Here is a 15,228-nt window from a genome sequence, read left to right on the forward strand (position 1 = left end):
TTCACAAAGCAGGTTCAACAAACTCTGAGTTAAAACCTTAACTCTGGGTTGAGCAACTCTGAGCTGTCAAACTCTAAGTTTTCGGTTTCAGAACAGGTGATAACACTTAGTTCAATCAACTCAGAGTCAAGGTAACCCTGAGTGAAGCTTGTGCATGAGGATATAAAAAGCCTTCATCAATGGAACACAGATAACATGATTCACCATGGCAACAAGTGGTAAACAGCCTCGATCCTCCTACTTCTCCCCAGTGGAGTTGGAAATATTAATGACTGCGTATGCAGAAAGTGAGCATATATTTTTAAAAAGAAGCAATACTGTGGCAGCAGCAAAAGCGCGGGATCTTGCGTGGCAGGAAATTGCTGACCGAGTCAATGCGTCAGTATTAATTTGAGAAAAAAAAGAAATGTTTTGTCTTGAATGTTCCACTTATTCAACAATTATATTCCATATGTGTGTCTGTGAGCACAGGTGCAACCCAACAGGCACCAAACGGACTTGGCAGCAGCTAAAGATGAAATATAAAAATGTAGTTCAAACAGGTAAGGTATAATAAAGTACAAGCAATTGTGATGTTGTTTAGCCTGCCCTCATTAAACAGCATTTAGTGGCTACATTCAACATGTGATGGATATATTTAAGTAATTAGGGAAATCTGCAAAAAAAAGAGAAATCCCAACACTGCCAGTATTTAATATTGTCTCTATGAAAGCAACACCTAAATGCCTTTTATACATACAAGTCTCCAAAGTTGTGTTTTCTGTATGTATTTAAATTTGACCTCCATTATAGCCAACAGAAAAAAGGCTGAGGCCCGCAAAACAGGTGGCGGTCCACCACCACCACCTCTCACAGAGGCTGAAAAGATGGCCCTCAGTCAGAACAGTGGACGACCCATTGCTGAGGGCATCTCTGGGGGGAGTTCATCGGACCCACCCACGCCCCAGGTCACAGGGGCCTACATAAGAGGTAAGTTATTCAAATGAATGGCATGTACGTTAATCCTTTTTCTAGTGTTCGCTCAGTAATGGCCACCCATTCATCTTAGACACAACTTAGTTGGCACACTGATTTTTCTTGTAGCAGTAAGCTACAGTTCTTTGCAATTGGCTGCTTTTGCTTTCAGATATCAATCTATTTTAAGGTGACTCAGAGTTTGAAAAATTGTGTTTAAATTAGGTGGGGCACTTTTCTGGGTAATCATCAACTGTCTAATCTTCATTTTCTACCAGTTACTGATGGTGTAATCTGTCTCGTTGAGCCTTCTGCCATAACAGACCTCCATGCTGTTGTAAGTACTCTTAATATTCCACAGATTTTTCATAATTGGTAGAATATAACACACACATTCTGTTTCATTACAGGAGGATGATGAAGAAACCTTATCAGCTGCCACAGAGAGGGAAGATGCAGAGAGGCCTGCTGAAGTATACACCTTTTTTTTTTTAAATAACTTTGGCTCAGTTAATAGTGTTGTTCCACAATACAACTTGCAACTTCTTTCTCTCTAACAGAGCCATGCTGGAAATTACAATGGGGAAGAAGGTCCATCAACCTCCACAGCACAGCTTACCTCAGTAAGATGTTGTTCAGCATTGACCCACAACTTACAATGACACTAAATAGACATGGCACTGAAATTCAATGTCATTTATGTTCCTATAGCTCCCTGTGAAACAACTTTACAAGGTATATTTAGAATCTCAAATAAACAAATCACACCTAGAAATGGAGCACATAAGGCTGCAGATCACCAAAACAGAAAAGGAAATACAACTGCTGGACCATCAGTTAAAGGTGGGTGACGTGCCCACAGGTGGATGTTTTTTAATTGTTTCAACAACAAAGGATTAACAACTGTACAAAATTTGTCCTTCTAGGAAATAAAGAAGACCTCATAAAATGAGATGCATATTGTCGTTCTTGAACATTGGGGAGGTGATGGGTCAGTTAGAAATGATTGACACATATCATGTCTCTAACAGCTCTTCCATCTCGTGTATCAGCAGGGGGGGTATGATTAATACCTGGATCACAGGGGGAAAGAGTAGGACATTGTTCTCCTCTAATAGTGGCAATGTTGTGGAGAACCACACATGCCACTATAATGTCACAAGCTCTCTCTGGGGTGACCCTGAGCCTACGAAGGCACTGGAACCGGGCCTTGAGTATCCCGATGGTCATCTCCACTCTGGCTCGTGTCCTGCAGTGAGCCAAGTTGTAGTGTCGCTGTGGGCCAGGCTCAGGGTCAGGGTAAGGGGTCAGCAGATAGCGCTGGCAGGGGTACCCTCTGTCTCCGAGTAGGTAACCATCGAACTCTACTATGATAATACAAGATACAGTTTGTTTCAGTTGCAATAGGAGGAAACAAAGGATATAGGATATATAGGATATATAGGATATATATCCATAGGATATAACTATATACTGTATATAAATTATATATATAAACTCACCACCGGCAAATCTGGCACTCAGTGTCGACTCACGAAACATTCGTGAGTCATGCACAGACCCAGGCCACTTCGCTTCCACATTGTTAATCATGTGGGCTCCATCACATATGATCTTCACAGTGGAGAACAGTAATTAGCTGTATGGTGTAGTGTATTTAATTTGGAATGTTAAAGGCTACTATTTAGGCCTACCTGCACATTAATGCTGTGGACAGATTTCCTATTCACGTAATCTCCTTCATTTATTGAAGGAGCGATGATAGGAATGTGAGTGCCATCTATGCAGCCAATCACACCTGGAAACCCTAAAATATATCAAATTGACTGATTAGTGCTTCAAGTCTCAAAGCTTTATGACATAAATGAATTACTGCTTAGACTGATACCTGCAATTCTGTGGAACTCTTCTTTGAGAAGTCTGGTGGGTCTGTGACTTGGGAACACTACAAACGTGCATAGTAGCCGTTTCAGTGCAAGTGTCACATTTCGGACAGCCCGACAGACAGTTGCCTTGGACACATGCTCTGCATCACCGACGTTATACAAAAAACTGCCGTTGGCAAAAAAACGAAGTGCAATACAAAGAATTTGCTCGGAACTGAGAGCATGTCCACGATGCGTCATGTGAGCGATGTGAGGGCTGAGAATATCGTTTATATAAATTATAGATGATGCAGAGAAACGGAAACGCTCAAACAGATACTCATCAGGGAATGATAAAACATCCAATCGGGGTCTAATAATCCTCTCCCGGTGGAGATGTCTGCGGAGTATCTGCGCCTCGACATCAACTGGCTCTTCAATAAAAGGACACGCCATGTCTGCCACTGCCTTCAGTCTGCAGGCTTCAACTTAAGAGCAGGAGAAACTCGGGGTTAGTTGAAGAAAACCTGCCAGCGAGCAGGTTAGGTTCACGGAGTATGTTGCCAGGGTAACTGACTCAGAGTAAAGCTGAACTGGCTTTGTGAAACTGAAAAACCAGAGTTTCCCTCATCTCAGGGTTAACTAACTCAGAGTTTTCACTAAACCTGCTTTGTGAAACGGGCCCCTGGACAGGGCAGGAAAGGACAGCACCAAGAAACACAGCAGGAGAAACAGGCAATCCAACAGAGGACAAAGGGAAGGACAGAGGCTTGGAAGGGGCAACTGAACACAGGTGTAACACATGAGGACTGGGCTGACAATCAGAGACAGGAAGTGAAGACAGAAACAACACACAAGGAACAGAGACTACAAAATAAAACAGGAAACAGAAACAGAGTGTGCAAAAATGAAAACAACTAGAACACCCACAACAGAGATTCACTAAAACAGAAAACACTTTACAATTAAGCTTTAAACATAGACTAAAGTGCCAGATCGTTACAATTTCAGTTTAATGCTTTTGATGCGCACGGTAAATGGGCTCTTTGTAGAATAAAAAGTTAAAAAGAAAATTTGTATTACCCCAATAAAAGGCTACTCAGACTATTGTTAACTTTGCAATGCAATTAAAGACACAACAATTTTTTTTACATTAAACTACAAAAAAAATGAATTCACATTCAGTGCTCACACTCTCATTGTCATCAGTCTTGTCTTTGAAATGCGGTCCTTCGCTGTCCATTGTGGCATCATCAAGTGGCTGTTTAAATCTGTAAATGAATCCCCTACTCATTAGAGCCCCTAAAACCTTTGTGCAAACTGTTCCAGGTTTTAGGAATTAGAAGTTGTATTTACAAGTGCAGAGAATTCAAAGGATTTCTATATATATGGAGCGTGGTTTGGTGTACAAGAAGCATATGGGTTGGAGATCCCAGCAAAAAAGATTGAAAGAAAAGGAACTCCAACCCGACATAAGAAAAATAATTAACAAAATGAACAAATTCCAACACCCTGAAACTGGGAGAAGAAGAATGTGAACTCAGGACAGAGCAGCTCCCAGTGAAGTAGTGTCTTCGGCTGTTAGGCAACTATGCTCTTCCCCCCCAGGCCTCCACTTCTCTGACTGGATTTCATGATGGATTTCAGGCGCTGCTCTACATCTGAATAGAAACAGGTAGAGAAGAGAGCGAGAGAAGGAGAGAGAGGGAGAGAGCAAAAACACATGCCCATGAGAATGCACATGTTGAGTTACATGTAACATTTACGTACAGAGTAATCGAAAAAAAGGAGAAAGCTCTGCCTTCTGAAAAGGGGCCACGTCCCCTCCTGCGAATTACACCCCTGCTTATTAGTACATTTGGGCATTCTCATGTATTAAGCTCAAAGCACAGCTGTGCTCTTGGGTTCTATCTATTCCAACTAGCTCACACAGCCTATAAAACATGTATGCCACATAATCTGAGTGATAAGTAATGTAATATTATGTTCTAAAATGTACAGTACTGAGCGAACTGGCCTGTGTGGAAGAGAACTCTGTATAGCCCCACTTCAAAAGAATGAGCAGAGGCTCAGATTACAGCAGCACACAATGACAACACACTCAACTGAATCCTGTCTGTACACATTTAGAACTGGAGAAGGAGGACCAAACTGCTGATGTGTGTTCAAAGTTCAGCAGGTTGAGTTAAAAAAGCTAAAATCATAATATTGATATAATATTGAATATTTAAATTTCGGATATATTTCTATTTGTGTAAAATATAAAAAGTGGTTGAATAAATATCTGTTGCCTAAAATGGAAAACGTTCACTGCACCTTGGTAACATACATTACTAGCATCAAGTGATTATTTCATCAATTTACCTGAGGCCAGGTAGCAGCTCGAGTGGAGCGTCGTGCGCATGCGCATGTCCTCCTCCGTTCATCAGGACGATGTTATAGGGTCGACCCAGAGAGCGGAGCCTGGTTCAGTGTACAGTATCTGGACCGGACCGAGGCGGGCAGAAGGCACATTTGCAAGGCGGAGGAGATGGAGGACAACGAGAACGAGACAGAGAGGAGGGATAAAGACTCGTCCAAGAACGACAGAGTGACTCTGAAGAAAGAAATTGGACTTTTGAGCGCTTGCGCTATTATCATCGGTGAGTGTCTGACAGCCTTTGTGTGCAGAAGAGCTGTTGATGCGAAGCGGGTGGATACAGTGAGGGAGACGCGTATCAGAGGGGAAAGAACTACTGTAACGTGGCGGGTGTGCAGCTGTTGCTCTGTAGTTGAAGTTACAGTATGTTGGCTCAAAACTTCTTCTTCCTCATCGGGTTCAGGTTTAGTTCTGGTCCTGAGCTACTATAAGGACACCGAGTGGATCTCCCTGCGGTGTCCTTGTGGAGTTTCTGAATGATATGTGGAATTATGGCACTTAAACCGCCAAATACGCACCGGGGGTCGATTTTACGCACGGATGCTCCTCCTCTGATGTCTGGATCCAGTCCGGACTCCTGGCTTTTTGTACATAGGTGAAAACGGTTGCATCATTCGCTGATATTCTGAAAATGGGCATGCTTACGTGGCTGGATCTTCCTACGTTCAGCTTGAAACGCAAAAAGCAGATCCTCTGTGTGGTTCTGTGCCACAGCTTAGTTAAAGCTCGAACTTTGTCTGGGTTAGGGGTTCGATTTCCCAAGTAGTCTCACCGGCATTAATACTGTTCCATCCAGTGACCAGCTATGACCAGCCTATACAATAAATGTACTTATACTGCAGAACAGTCACTGTAAAAAATGTCTGTGTGAAGCAGGAAGTTGTTAACTGTGCAAAATATATGGAGGGAACTGGACGCATTGAACGATGCCACAACAGTATTTATTGAAAACAACTTCAGCTACAGCAGTGAATCTACCGGTTATTCTTTATGTGTTATTATAATGTGACATTAATGCGGAGTTCTCCTTAAAGCAGCAACTGAAGCTGATAAGCGGGCTGGGTCTGGATGCATACAATATCTAGCCTCTATTTCTGGAGGCAGGGGGAGGACACGCTACTGACTTAATGAACGGGCACGAAGGCTGTCATGAAGTTATTTTAGTCTGTTCTTCGGTTAAGATACTTTATCTCACTTATTGGTTATTGTACAGCAGGGATTGTTAACCTTACCTGGTAGAGTAGGGTAACACTGCTGTTCATAAATCAGCATTGTACCCTTTAACCTTTGTTAACATTAATACACTGTCTGAAAGTTCTCCAAAACCACAGATAGAAGACCTTGATTAATTGTTGCATGATGAAGATAACCACAGATGTTCCAACACTGCTGTCTTGAATGTGCCTGGGGGCTTTCCTCATTCTCAGGGTTTTATTGTACATCTTGAGTTAATTAAACTGGCCTAACTTTCACTGCAGGCAGGATTGGACAACAATAGTCACGAGACACATGTAGTTGAAAGACAACGGATTGTATATAAAAATATACAGCTTGCCCCAACTAAAATAACAGTTACATGATTGACACAGTATATAGTGAATTAAAGGTATTTATATGGTCCTTTAGTCCTTATAGCCATACATACGCATTCTATATCGCCTCTCTATCACATCCCATCCATGCACTGACTTATATTAACTGCTCAACAGGCTGCATCTGCAGCACTGGCAGCAGGTGAGTTAATGCAGTTGAGGTCCTTCTGATTGTGAATGTTTGTATTGTCGTTTTGTTGTTGGTGATGCATTTGGAAGACTGATTGAATGAGAGAGTGGATGAAGAGAACCCTAACCCTTATCTTGAAATGTGACCTTTTGTTTTTGACTTGAGGTTGTCATTCATTAACAGATTGGTCACACAACAGATCAAGCAGAATCATAAGACAGACTTTAATTGTATGCCTTCGGTGCAAGCTTAGTATCATGGGGCATTAGGAATGTGCCACTTAAAACGTACAGTATTCCCATGACTTCAATAAGTCTCTGCTTTGCCTCTGCAGATAGCCACCAAATGATAAGGTTGTAAATCAAGAGTAGGCGCACTTCTCCAAATCAAAGGGATAGCACAACAAACCAAGATAAATAGAATATGAAGGCAGATTATGGACATTACAGACTGTAGATCTAGTGGTTTCCACAGTAGTTTTCTTATTGTTTAATGTATGAATATAAAAACCCAACAGGTTCATTATTACAAGTAACAAACACCTTACATGAGATCTCAGTGGAAGGTACAACATAAAGCACAATCTGCTACATTCAGAGAGATTTACAAAGGAAAAGGCAACAGGGTCAATGTAACATTTTCATTTTATCTTAACGGCTATTGTGCTTTGATAGAAACTGTAGATGTATAATTATTTTGCTCCACTCTCAACATACAGGACCCCCACAGTCAGAGAGCTTCAATGGCTATGAAGTCTAGTTGGTCTAATTTACGATTGCAACAGTGAAATGAATCATCAAATCACTCAGCTTAATATTGACCACTTGCCAAGACTTCTCTGAGATGGAGTCACGTGTGTTCGGCTAGTGCACACCACCAACTTAAGTGATGCAACGGGAGACAACCTACACACAGCCTCACTCTGATTAGGTGGAATGTTGAAGCTGTCAGTGTGGCTGTTGGATGCTGCTTCACTGAATGTAACAACTAATGCTACTGCAAACATTTGGAGCTACACACCAAACCAAATTTAACTAATCACAATCAGTGATAATATCTACACCAAACTGATTGTACTTCAATCACACTTATAAGAGTCTTATTTTGGGTGACTTTACCATTACTCATATTCTAAACTGTTCATCCTAAACAAAGCTTGGCAAGCTGAAGCACCAATGTGCAGATACAAGTACAGTGCCTTGCATAAGTATTCACCCCCTTTGGACTTTTCTACATTTTGTCATGGTATAACCACTGATTAAAATTTATTTCATCGTGAGTTTATGTAATGGACCAACACAAAATAGTGCATCATTTGGAAGTGGGGGGAAATATTACATGGATTTCACAATTATTTACAAATAAAAATCTGAAAAGTGTTGAGTGCATATGTATTCACCCCCTTTACTGTGAAACCCCTAACAAAGATCTGGTGCGACCAATTGCATTCACAAGTCACATTTGCAAGTCACATAATTAGTAAATAGGGTCCACCTGTCTGCAATTTAATCTCAGTATAAATACACCTGTTCTGTGACGGACTCAGAGTTTGTTGGAGATCATTACTGAACAAACAGCATCATGAAGACCAAGGAGCTCACCAAACAGGTCAGGGATAAAGTTGTGGAGAAATATGAAGCAGGGTTAGGTTATAAAAAAATATCCAGAGCTTTGAACATCTCTCTGAGCACCATAAAATCCATCATAAGAAAATGGAAAGAATATGGCACAACCGCAAACCTACCAAGAGGAGGCCGTCCACCCAAACTGAAGAGTCGGACAAGGAGAAAATTAATCAGAGAAGCAACCAGGAGGCCCATGGTTACTCTGGAGGAGTTGCAGAGATCCACAGCTGAGGTGGGAGAATCTGTCCACAGGACAACTATTAGTCGTCTACTCCACAAATCTGGCCTTTATGGAAGAGTGGCAAGAAGAAAGCCATTGTTGAAAGGGATCCATAAAAAATCCCATTCGGAGTTTGCCAGAAGCCATGTGGGAGACACAGCAAACATGTGGAAGAAGGTGCTCTGGTCAGATGAGACCAAAATTGAACTTTTTGGCCTCAATGCAAAACGCTATGTGTGGCGAAAACCCAACACTGCCCATCACCCTGAGCACACCATCCCAACAGTGAAACATGGTGGTGGTAGCATCATGCTGTGGGGATGCTTCTCTTCAGCAGGTACAGGGAATAGAGGGAAAGATGGATGGAGCCAAATAGAGGGAAATCCTTGAAGAAAATCTGATGCAGTCTGCAAAAGACTTGAGACTGGGGCGGAGGTTCATCTTCCAGCAGGACAATGACCCTAAACATACAGCCAGAGCTACAAAGGAATGGTTTGGATTAAAGAATGTTAATGTCTTAAAATGGCCCAGTCAAAGCCCAGACCTCAATCCAATAGAGAATCTATGGCAAGACTTGAAGATTGCGGTTCACAGACGGTCTCCATCCAATCTGACTGAGCTTCATCTTTTTTGCCAAGAAGAATGGACAAACCTTTCCATCTCTAGATGTGCAAAGCTGGTAGAGACATACCCCAAAAGACTTGCAGCTGTAATTGCAGCGAAAGGGGGTTCTACCAAGTATTGACACAGGGGGGTGAATACTTATGCACCCAACAGATGTCAACTTTTTTGTTCTCATTATTGTTTGTGTCACAATAAAATTTATTTTGCACCTCCAAAGTACTATGCATGTTTTGTTGATCAAACGGGAAAAAGTTTATTTAAGTCTATTTGAATTCCAGTTAGTAACAGTACATAATGGGAACAAGTCCAAGGGGGGTGAATACTTATGCAAGGCACTGTATGGGGCGAGGCGGCTAACAGGCAGGTAGATTAACCAGTTCAAGTGAGTATAAGCGAATCCTTATTCCAAAAACAGACCTTCAGGCAAAACAGGCAAGAAAGGTTGGAACTCTACCGCTGGAGTAAACAACACACGATCCAGCAGGGAATGAGTGTAAATACAAAGAGCTGATCAGAGAATAAGGAATAGGTGAGTAGGTGGGTGGGTAAGAGTCAGGTGCTTGTTTAGGAAAGTCAGTGCTACTAGAGAGCAGTTGCAGTGTCTGAAATGGCAGGAGAGTTATTCTGTGTCTCAAATTGGTTTGTGCACACTGTGTACTCACTGGCACAGTATGTATATTCCAACAGAGAAACTTTCCAAATCAATCACAGCCACTATGCACCCACTGGAAATAATGACTGTATATATACAGTATATATCTATATATATTCTAGAAGGAGCATAGTGGTGATTAGATAAGTGAATTTTCATTTTTCTGAGAACTATAGCTTTAAACCACCACCTGACCTCTTCACTCGGCTGCCATTTTCACACATTTGAAAATGTGTTGGTGGTCCTTCCCTTCCACAACGTATAGGGCTACTGTTGAGAATGAGAAGAATCTTTTTGAGAGTTTTGAGTCCCACCATCCAGGTACTTATAGTGAACTGCAGTGTTGACATACTTGTCAGTGTGAACATCCTTTTGTCTAGCACATTTCACACTTTGGTTTATAAGTTTTAAAGCCAGTCTCCATTTTTCATCTTGCTTGTCTTGTTATATCCTTTTAGTGTTTTTCATCATTTTAAGTGTTTTTCAGGCAGGTGAAATATTCAACTTACTTTTATTCTGCATTATTATTATGGGTCTTGCGTAATATGCCCTTGTGTACAGTTTTTTGTTGTTGTTGTTTGTTTTACAATGTACTCTTCTGCAGCTGCTGTAGCAATTTGGACCAAGACAAAGTTCCCTATGGGACAATAAAGTATATTTAGTTTTTTCCTAAAAATAGTGGAAATGCATGAATGGTCAACCGGTAGATTGGGTAAAGGCAAATTTACGCGTGAATTAAGTGTGACATTATGGTAAATATATCTGATCTGTGAAGAGGAAACAAGTGTTTTATTATCACACAGAGGACTGATTGAGTGATTTTTTACCCTTCTTCATGAACATTACCTCGCCAGTGCAGGGAGGCTGAGAGGGTTAGTAGGACTCTGATTCATGCTTTCAGCTATGATGCCAAACTATATGACATAACAAACACAACACAGGCATTATGTAACTGCTCTGCATCTCACCACGGCCTCCACAATCAAATCTGACAGTGATAAATGCACTGTTCAGACCCCCTCTCTTGCTCTGAATCATTAGAAAGCACTCAGAGCTGTTCTGACAGGGAAGCTGAGATTTTGTTCACGACTGGGCTTTAAAATCCATTTAAGCTGTTATATTGGACGGATATATATTTATTTTTTGTCAGGCTCCTTTTGTCCTAATGTCCGGCAACGAGGGCGAAAAACATGCAAGAATGTGCAAAATATTTTTTGCTTAGACAGCTGCTAATGTGTTAGTTTTTGTTTCATCTTTTTTTCCCCTCAAGATGGTGTTGAAAAATGAGAGCCAGGATGGATTAGAGTGCGTGACACGGCCACTTATTAGTCTGTATCTTAGCCAACTGAGCCACTGGGAACATCTCTTTACACCAGATCGGGGGACAGCTGAGCAGGGACCTAGTGACTCATGTTTCCACCATGTCACAAGGCCTATTTGGCTTGACCAGCTCCATTTAAAAATATGCCTACTGTCATAACCGACCATACATAATTTATATGCATTGTTATACAATTAATAACGCCAGATTTGTGTGGCTGTGGCTAAGGAGGAGAGCGGGTCATTCACCTTCCAGAAGGAAAGCGGTTCGATCCCTGTCTCCCCCATTCTGCATGCTGAAGTGTCGGTGGGTAAGATCCTGAACCCAAATTGCCCCTGACGTTTGTGCTGGCAGTGTATGATAGATGTATTTAATAGAGAAGGTGCTCCACATTAATGCACTGTGTGTGTGTGTGCGTGCGTGCGTGCGTGCGTGCGTGCGTGCGTGCGTGCGTGTGCTTTGAATGGGTGTCAACACTAGAAATACTGATATCTTTGTTACTTCTGCCATCATGAAACTTATTTTACCGACAAAATGCAGACAAAATGTATAGTTATATTTACATGTTACTTAAAAAAGAGATTTACTTAATTCAAGTTCTATCTTTTTCGTTGTTTAGTATTATTCATATATTATTACTTATTCATCATAAAGTTTATGTTCAAACTATAAAAAAATCAACCTTAAAATACATTCCTGTCATAAGGGATCGATGACATTATCTAAGTAATCATTGCCAAGTTAGATATATCGGTGTTTTTTTACTCCCTGATCTTTGTATTTAGGAATGAAACGATAACTGTTTTTATGGTTAACTTTCTTTTTTTTATAGTTTATTTTCAAATTTGTAGATACATAACAAAGTGTTGACAAGACATAATACAAGTTCACAAACAAAAACAAAACATAGGGTAAAAACACATAACAAAAACAAACTACAACAAAATAAAAACAAGCTGCCAGACAGATTACTCAATTACATATATGGTCTTTCAGGAATTATCTCACAATAGCCTTATCTCAGAGATAGGGCCAAGTAACATGAATAAGTGAACAGAGTAATATACTACATCAACTAATGTAGCCAGGTAGGTCAGAGTTCCTGTGGAGGAAAATATATTGCACTGCGCTAAAGCAGGTCCCCATGTTCTCTCAAACCTTTGTTTGTGTGTTGCCCTTGTGTTGACGCAGTTTTTTTTTCCATTTGAATAACAGAAAACACCTCATTGAGCCAGTGTGTAAATCAGGGTGGAGAAGTAGACTTCCAAGTCAGAAGAATAAGTTTCTTAGCGATCACCATCCCTAGGTGTATACAGTTTAATTTTACTGACAGTATTTACAATGATTATTTGGTGGATACTGACCAGCATCAATCGAAGTCAGCAGATCTCCAAGATGCAGGCGCAGCAAGCGCAGCATGTTGTGTGTGTTGCAAAAAACGTGGTGGAAGTAGCGGCAGGCAGGTGTGGGCTGTAACAGCAGCAAAACTCAGGAAAGCAATCTCTGGCCTTAGCTAACAATACTAACATCCACTGTCACCAAAAATATAGATAACCATGATAATTTTGGTCACTATAATCATGATTAAAAAAATTCTCACTGTTTCCTCTCTATCTGTATTAGCATTGACTTGATTTACTTAATTTAGATATATGAAGACGTTTAATCTCTCATACCAGCTATTTAACTTCTAACAATGTCAGTGATCATCAATGCTTCTTGCTGTTGCAACAACAGGTATAGTCAGTGGAGTCACCTGAGAGCAGGTGTTAACAGCTGCTGTTTTGTGAGTCACAGAGGGTCAGGTTTGAATGGTTGTTAAATCCTCTGGGAAGAAGGTGTGCTTTTTAGGCGCGGGGGGGTAAATTGTGTTGTAGACATCCTCTGTCAAGGGATAGTCTCTTTACTCCGGTTTCAAACCACCTGTCCTCGCTATGCAAGATATTTTAATGTCGTTGCAGCAGTGGCCTTTTTCCTTCATGTGTAGGTAAACTTCGTCTTAACCTGAGGGCTTAAACCCTCCGGTGTTGAGCCATGTAAATGAAATTTATGGCCTTAACCAAAAGCCCTGAGACTTCCCACCAGTCAGTCAGGACTAAAAGACAAAGGGTGGTGCCCTGAGGTAGCTTTGATGTTGTGCCTTTAGGCATTCAATAAATTCTTCTATCATAGTAATATTTAATATTAATGTTAAATAATAACTTTAATAATAACTCAGAGGTAGCTTTAATGTCAATTAAAAGTCATTTCAAGGATATAGAGTTCTTCGCAGTGTAGAGGTTGCCAAATTCACAATTAAGCAACATTAATGACAAAAGCATATGTGTAAAAGAAAAAGATTTATTATGAAAATAACACAAAAAAGTCAAGTTACTACTACTATTCTTGGATTACAATGACCTTGGTAATAGAGACAAACCTCTGACCTTACTTACTGATGTGTATCTAAATATGTTACCTGTTCTTCTGTTACATTTAGTGTTTTTGACTGTCAGCCATATATTTACTTTATCAAATATATTAAAACCAAAATGGTTGAAACCAGTCCAACACAACGCAGATATATATTGTTGATTTAAGATGTTGTTTTAATGAAGTCACTAAATCGAACAAAAGTCAGCTGAAATAAATCCTTAGAGACCTCTTTTAAATGGATGTGATGTTTTAATAAGCCTTTTGGGATTTCTTGGCTGTTTTGTTTTTTCTTTGTTCAACCAACTTTTAGTTTTCATCCATTTGTCGTTGACCAAAAAACCTTGAAATGGTTGATTGAAAAGCCTCAGATATAACAAGGGATTTTCTAAATGGGAAATTCAGTCAGAAACTTAAGTCTGATGGAGCAAATGTTATTTAAAGAAATAGTTAATCCCAAAATTAAAATTCACTCATTAGCTACTCACCCCTATGCAGATGGACGGGTGGGTGAGGTGTTTGAGTCCACAAAACACTTTTGTCTCAGGTAAACTTTGTTAGAGCAGAATCCGATACAATTGAAGTAAATAATGAGTCCCTCCTAAGACGTAATAAAACAGAAAACTAGAACATGCCTCCATACTGCTCCTGTGGTGTCATCCAAGTGTCCGCAAGCCACGACATTCATATTCGACTCGAAACTAGGTCATTTACACCTTGTTTTATGCCTAAAGGTCCTCTGATATCTTCGGACGAGGTGCATTCAGGGGCCGTCAGAAATGCTAACGTCTGCTAGCCACTTCTGTTGGACTTTAAAGCAGATAATAAGTAGATAATGAGTAAATATCCATTTCTGGCTGAACTATACCTTCACGTAGTGTGGTATCATTTTGTGTAACCGCAAGCACAATTACAATGGTTTGAAAATAATGTTAATCTTTGCTTTTCTCCTCAGGGAACATCATTGGCTCTGGTATATTCATCTCACCTAAAGGAGTGTTGGAACATGCCGGCTCAGTGGGGCTGTCACTCATCGTCTGGGTTTGTGGAGGGGGGATCTGTGCCCTTGGGTCCATGTGCTATGCTGAGCTGGGTGTCACCATCCCGAAGTCTGGAGGAGACTATTCATATGTGACAGAGATCTTTGGAGGGCTTGTTGGGTAAACACTGTTGTTTTCTTTTTCTTTAAACAAATAAGTCTGACACTATTTCAGCTTTGAAAAGTTTAATGTTAACATTGTTATGGATATGCTTCAACAGTAAATTTGAGGTTTGGTGTAGAGGACAGCTTGTCCGGAACCAATCCCCTCTGAAGGTCTTGTGACTATCATGTTGTCATGTGACATGTCAGCTGATCACAGAGTGTTATTATAAATCTGCTAAGGTCAAGCATGTCCAGCACCATGCATGCCTG

The 15,228-nt window shown here is 40.6% G+C and overlaps 3 protein-coding genes across 6 annotated transcripts in view; 2 read left to right on the forward strand and 1 right to left on the reverse strand.

Annotated features, from left to right (window-relative positions):
• Positions 1–1,906, forward strand: LOC128439339 (uncharacterized). 3 transcript variants are annotated; one of them, XM_053421921.1, is made up of 8 exons: positions 1–378; positions 472–542; positions 793–969; positions 1,233–1,291; positions 1,365–1,427; positions 1,515–1,577; positions 1,666–1,797; positions 1,881–1,906. In XM_053421921.1, exons 1-8 carry the CDS (start codon positions 206–208, stop codon positions 1,899–1,901), a joined length of 759 nt encoding a protein of 252 aa, XP_053277896.1. In that variant the 5' UTR covers positions 1–205; the 3' UTR covers positions 1,902–1,906. The 3 variants fall into 3 exon arrangements, with proteins under 3 accessions (XP_053277896.1, XP_053277895.1, XP_053277897.1); XM_053421920.1 differs by having other exon boundaries at positions 1,666–1,906; XM_053421922.1 differs by having other exon boundaries at positions 1–218; positions 1,666–1,906.
• On the reverse strand, positions 1,792–5,455 carry LOC128439313 (putative nuclease HARBI1). 2 transcript variants are annotated; one of them, XM_053421919.1, is made up of 5 exons: positions 5,184–5,455; positions 2,843–4,480; positions 2,649–2,761; positions 2,457–2,568; positions 1,792–2,318 (listed from the first exon to the last, which is right to left on the reverse strand). In XM_053421919.1, the coding sequence occupies exons 2-5, from the start codon at positions 3,273–3,275 to the stop codon at positions 1,951–1,953; spliced, it is 1,026 nt and encodes a 341-aa protein (XP_053277894.1). In that variant the 5' UTR covers positions 3,276–4,480; positions 5,184–5,455; the 3' UTR covers positions 1,792–1,950. The 2 variants fall into 2 exon arrangements, with proteins under 2 accessions (XP_053277894.1, XP_053277893.1); XM_053421918.1 differs by lacking the exon at positions 5,184–5,455 and having other exon boundaries at positions 1,792–2,321; positions 2,843–3,826.
• The window catches only part of slc7a10a (solute carrier family 7 member 10a), a 25,274-nt gene continuing 15,279 nt past the window's right edge, over positions 5,234–15,228 (forward strand). The window contains exons 1-2 of the mRNA XM_053421917.1: positions 5,234–5,461; positions 14,770–14,974. Of these exons, the coding sequence (XP_053277892.1) occupies positions 5,350–5,461; positions 14,770–14,974 (317 nt within the window). The 5' untranslated portion in view covers positions 5,234–5,349. The remainder of the gene's footprint in view (positions 5,462–14,769; positions 14,975–15,228) is intronic.

Source organism: Pleuronectes platessa, chromosome 1 (assembly GCF_947347685.1).
Source record: "Pleuronectes platessa chromosome 1, fPlePla1.1, whole genome shotgun sequence".
Lineage (NCBI taxonomy): Eukaryota > Metazoa > Chordata > Actinopteri > Pleuronectiformes > Pleuronectidae > Pleuronectes > Pleuronectes platessa.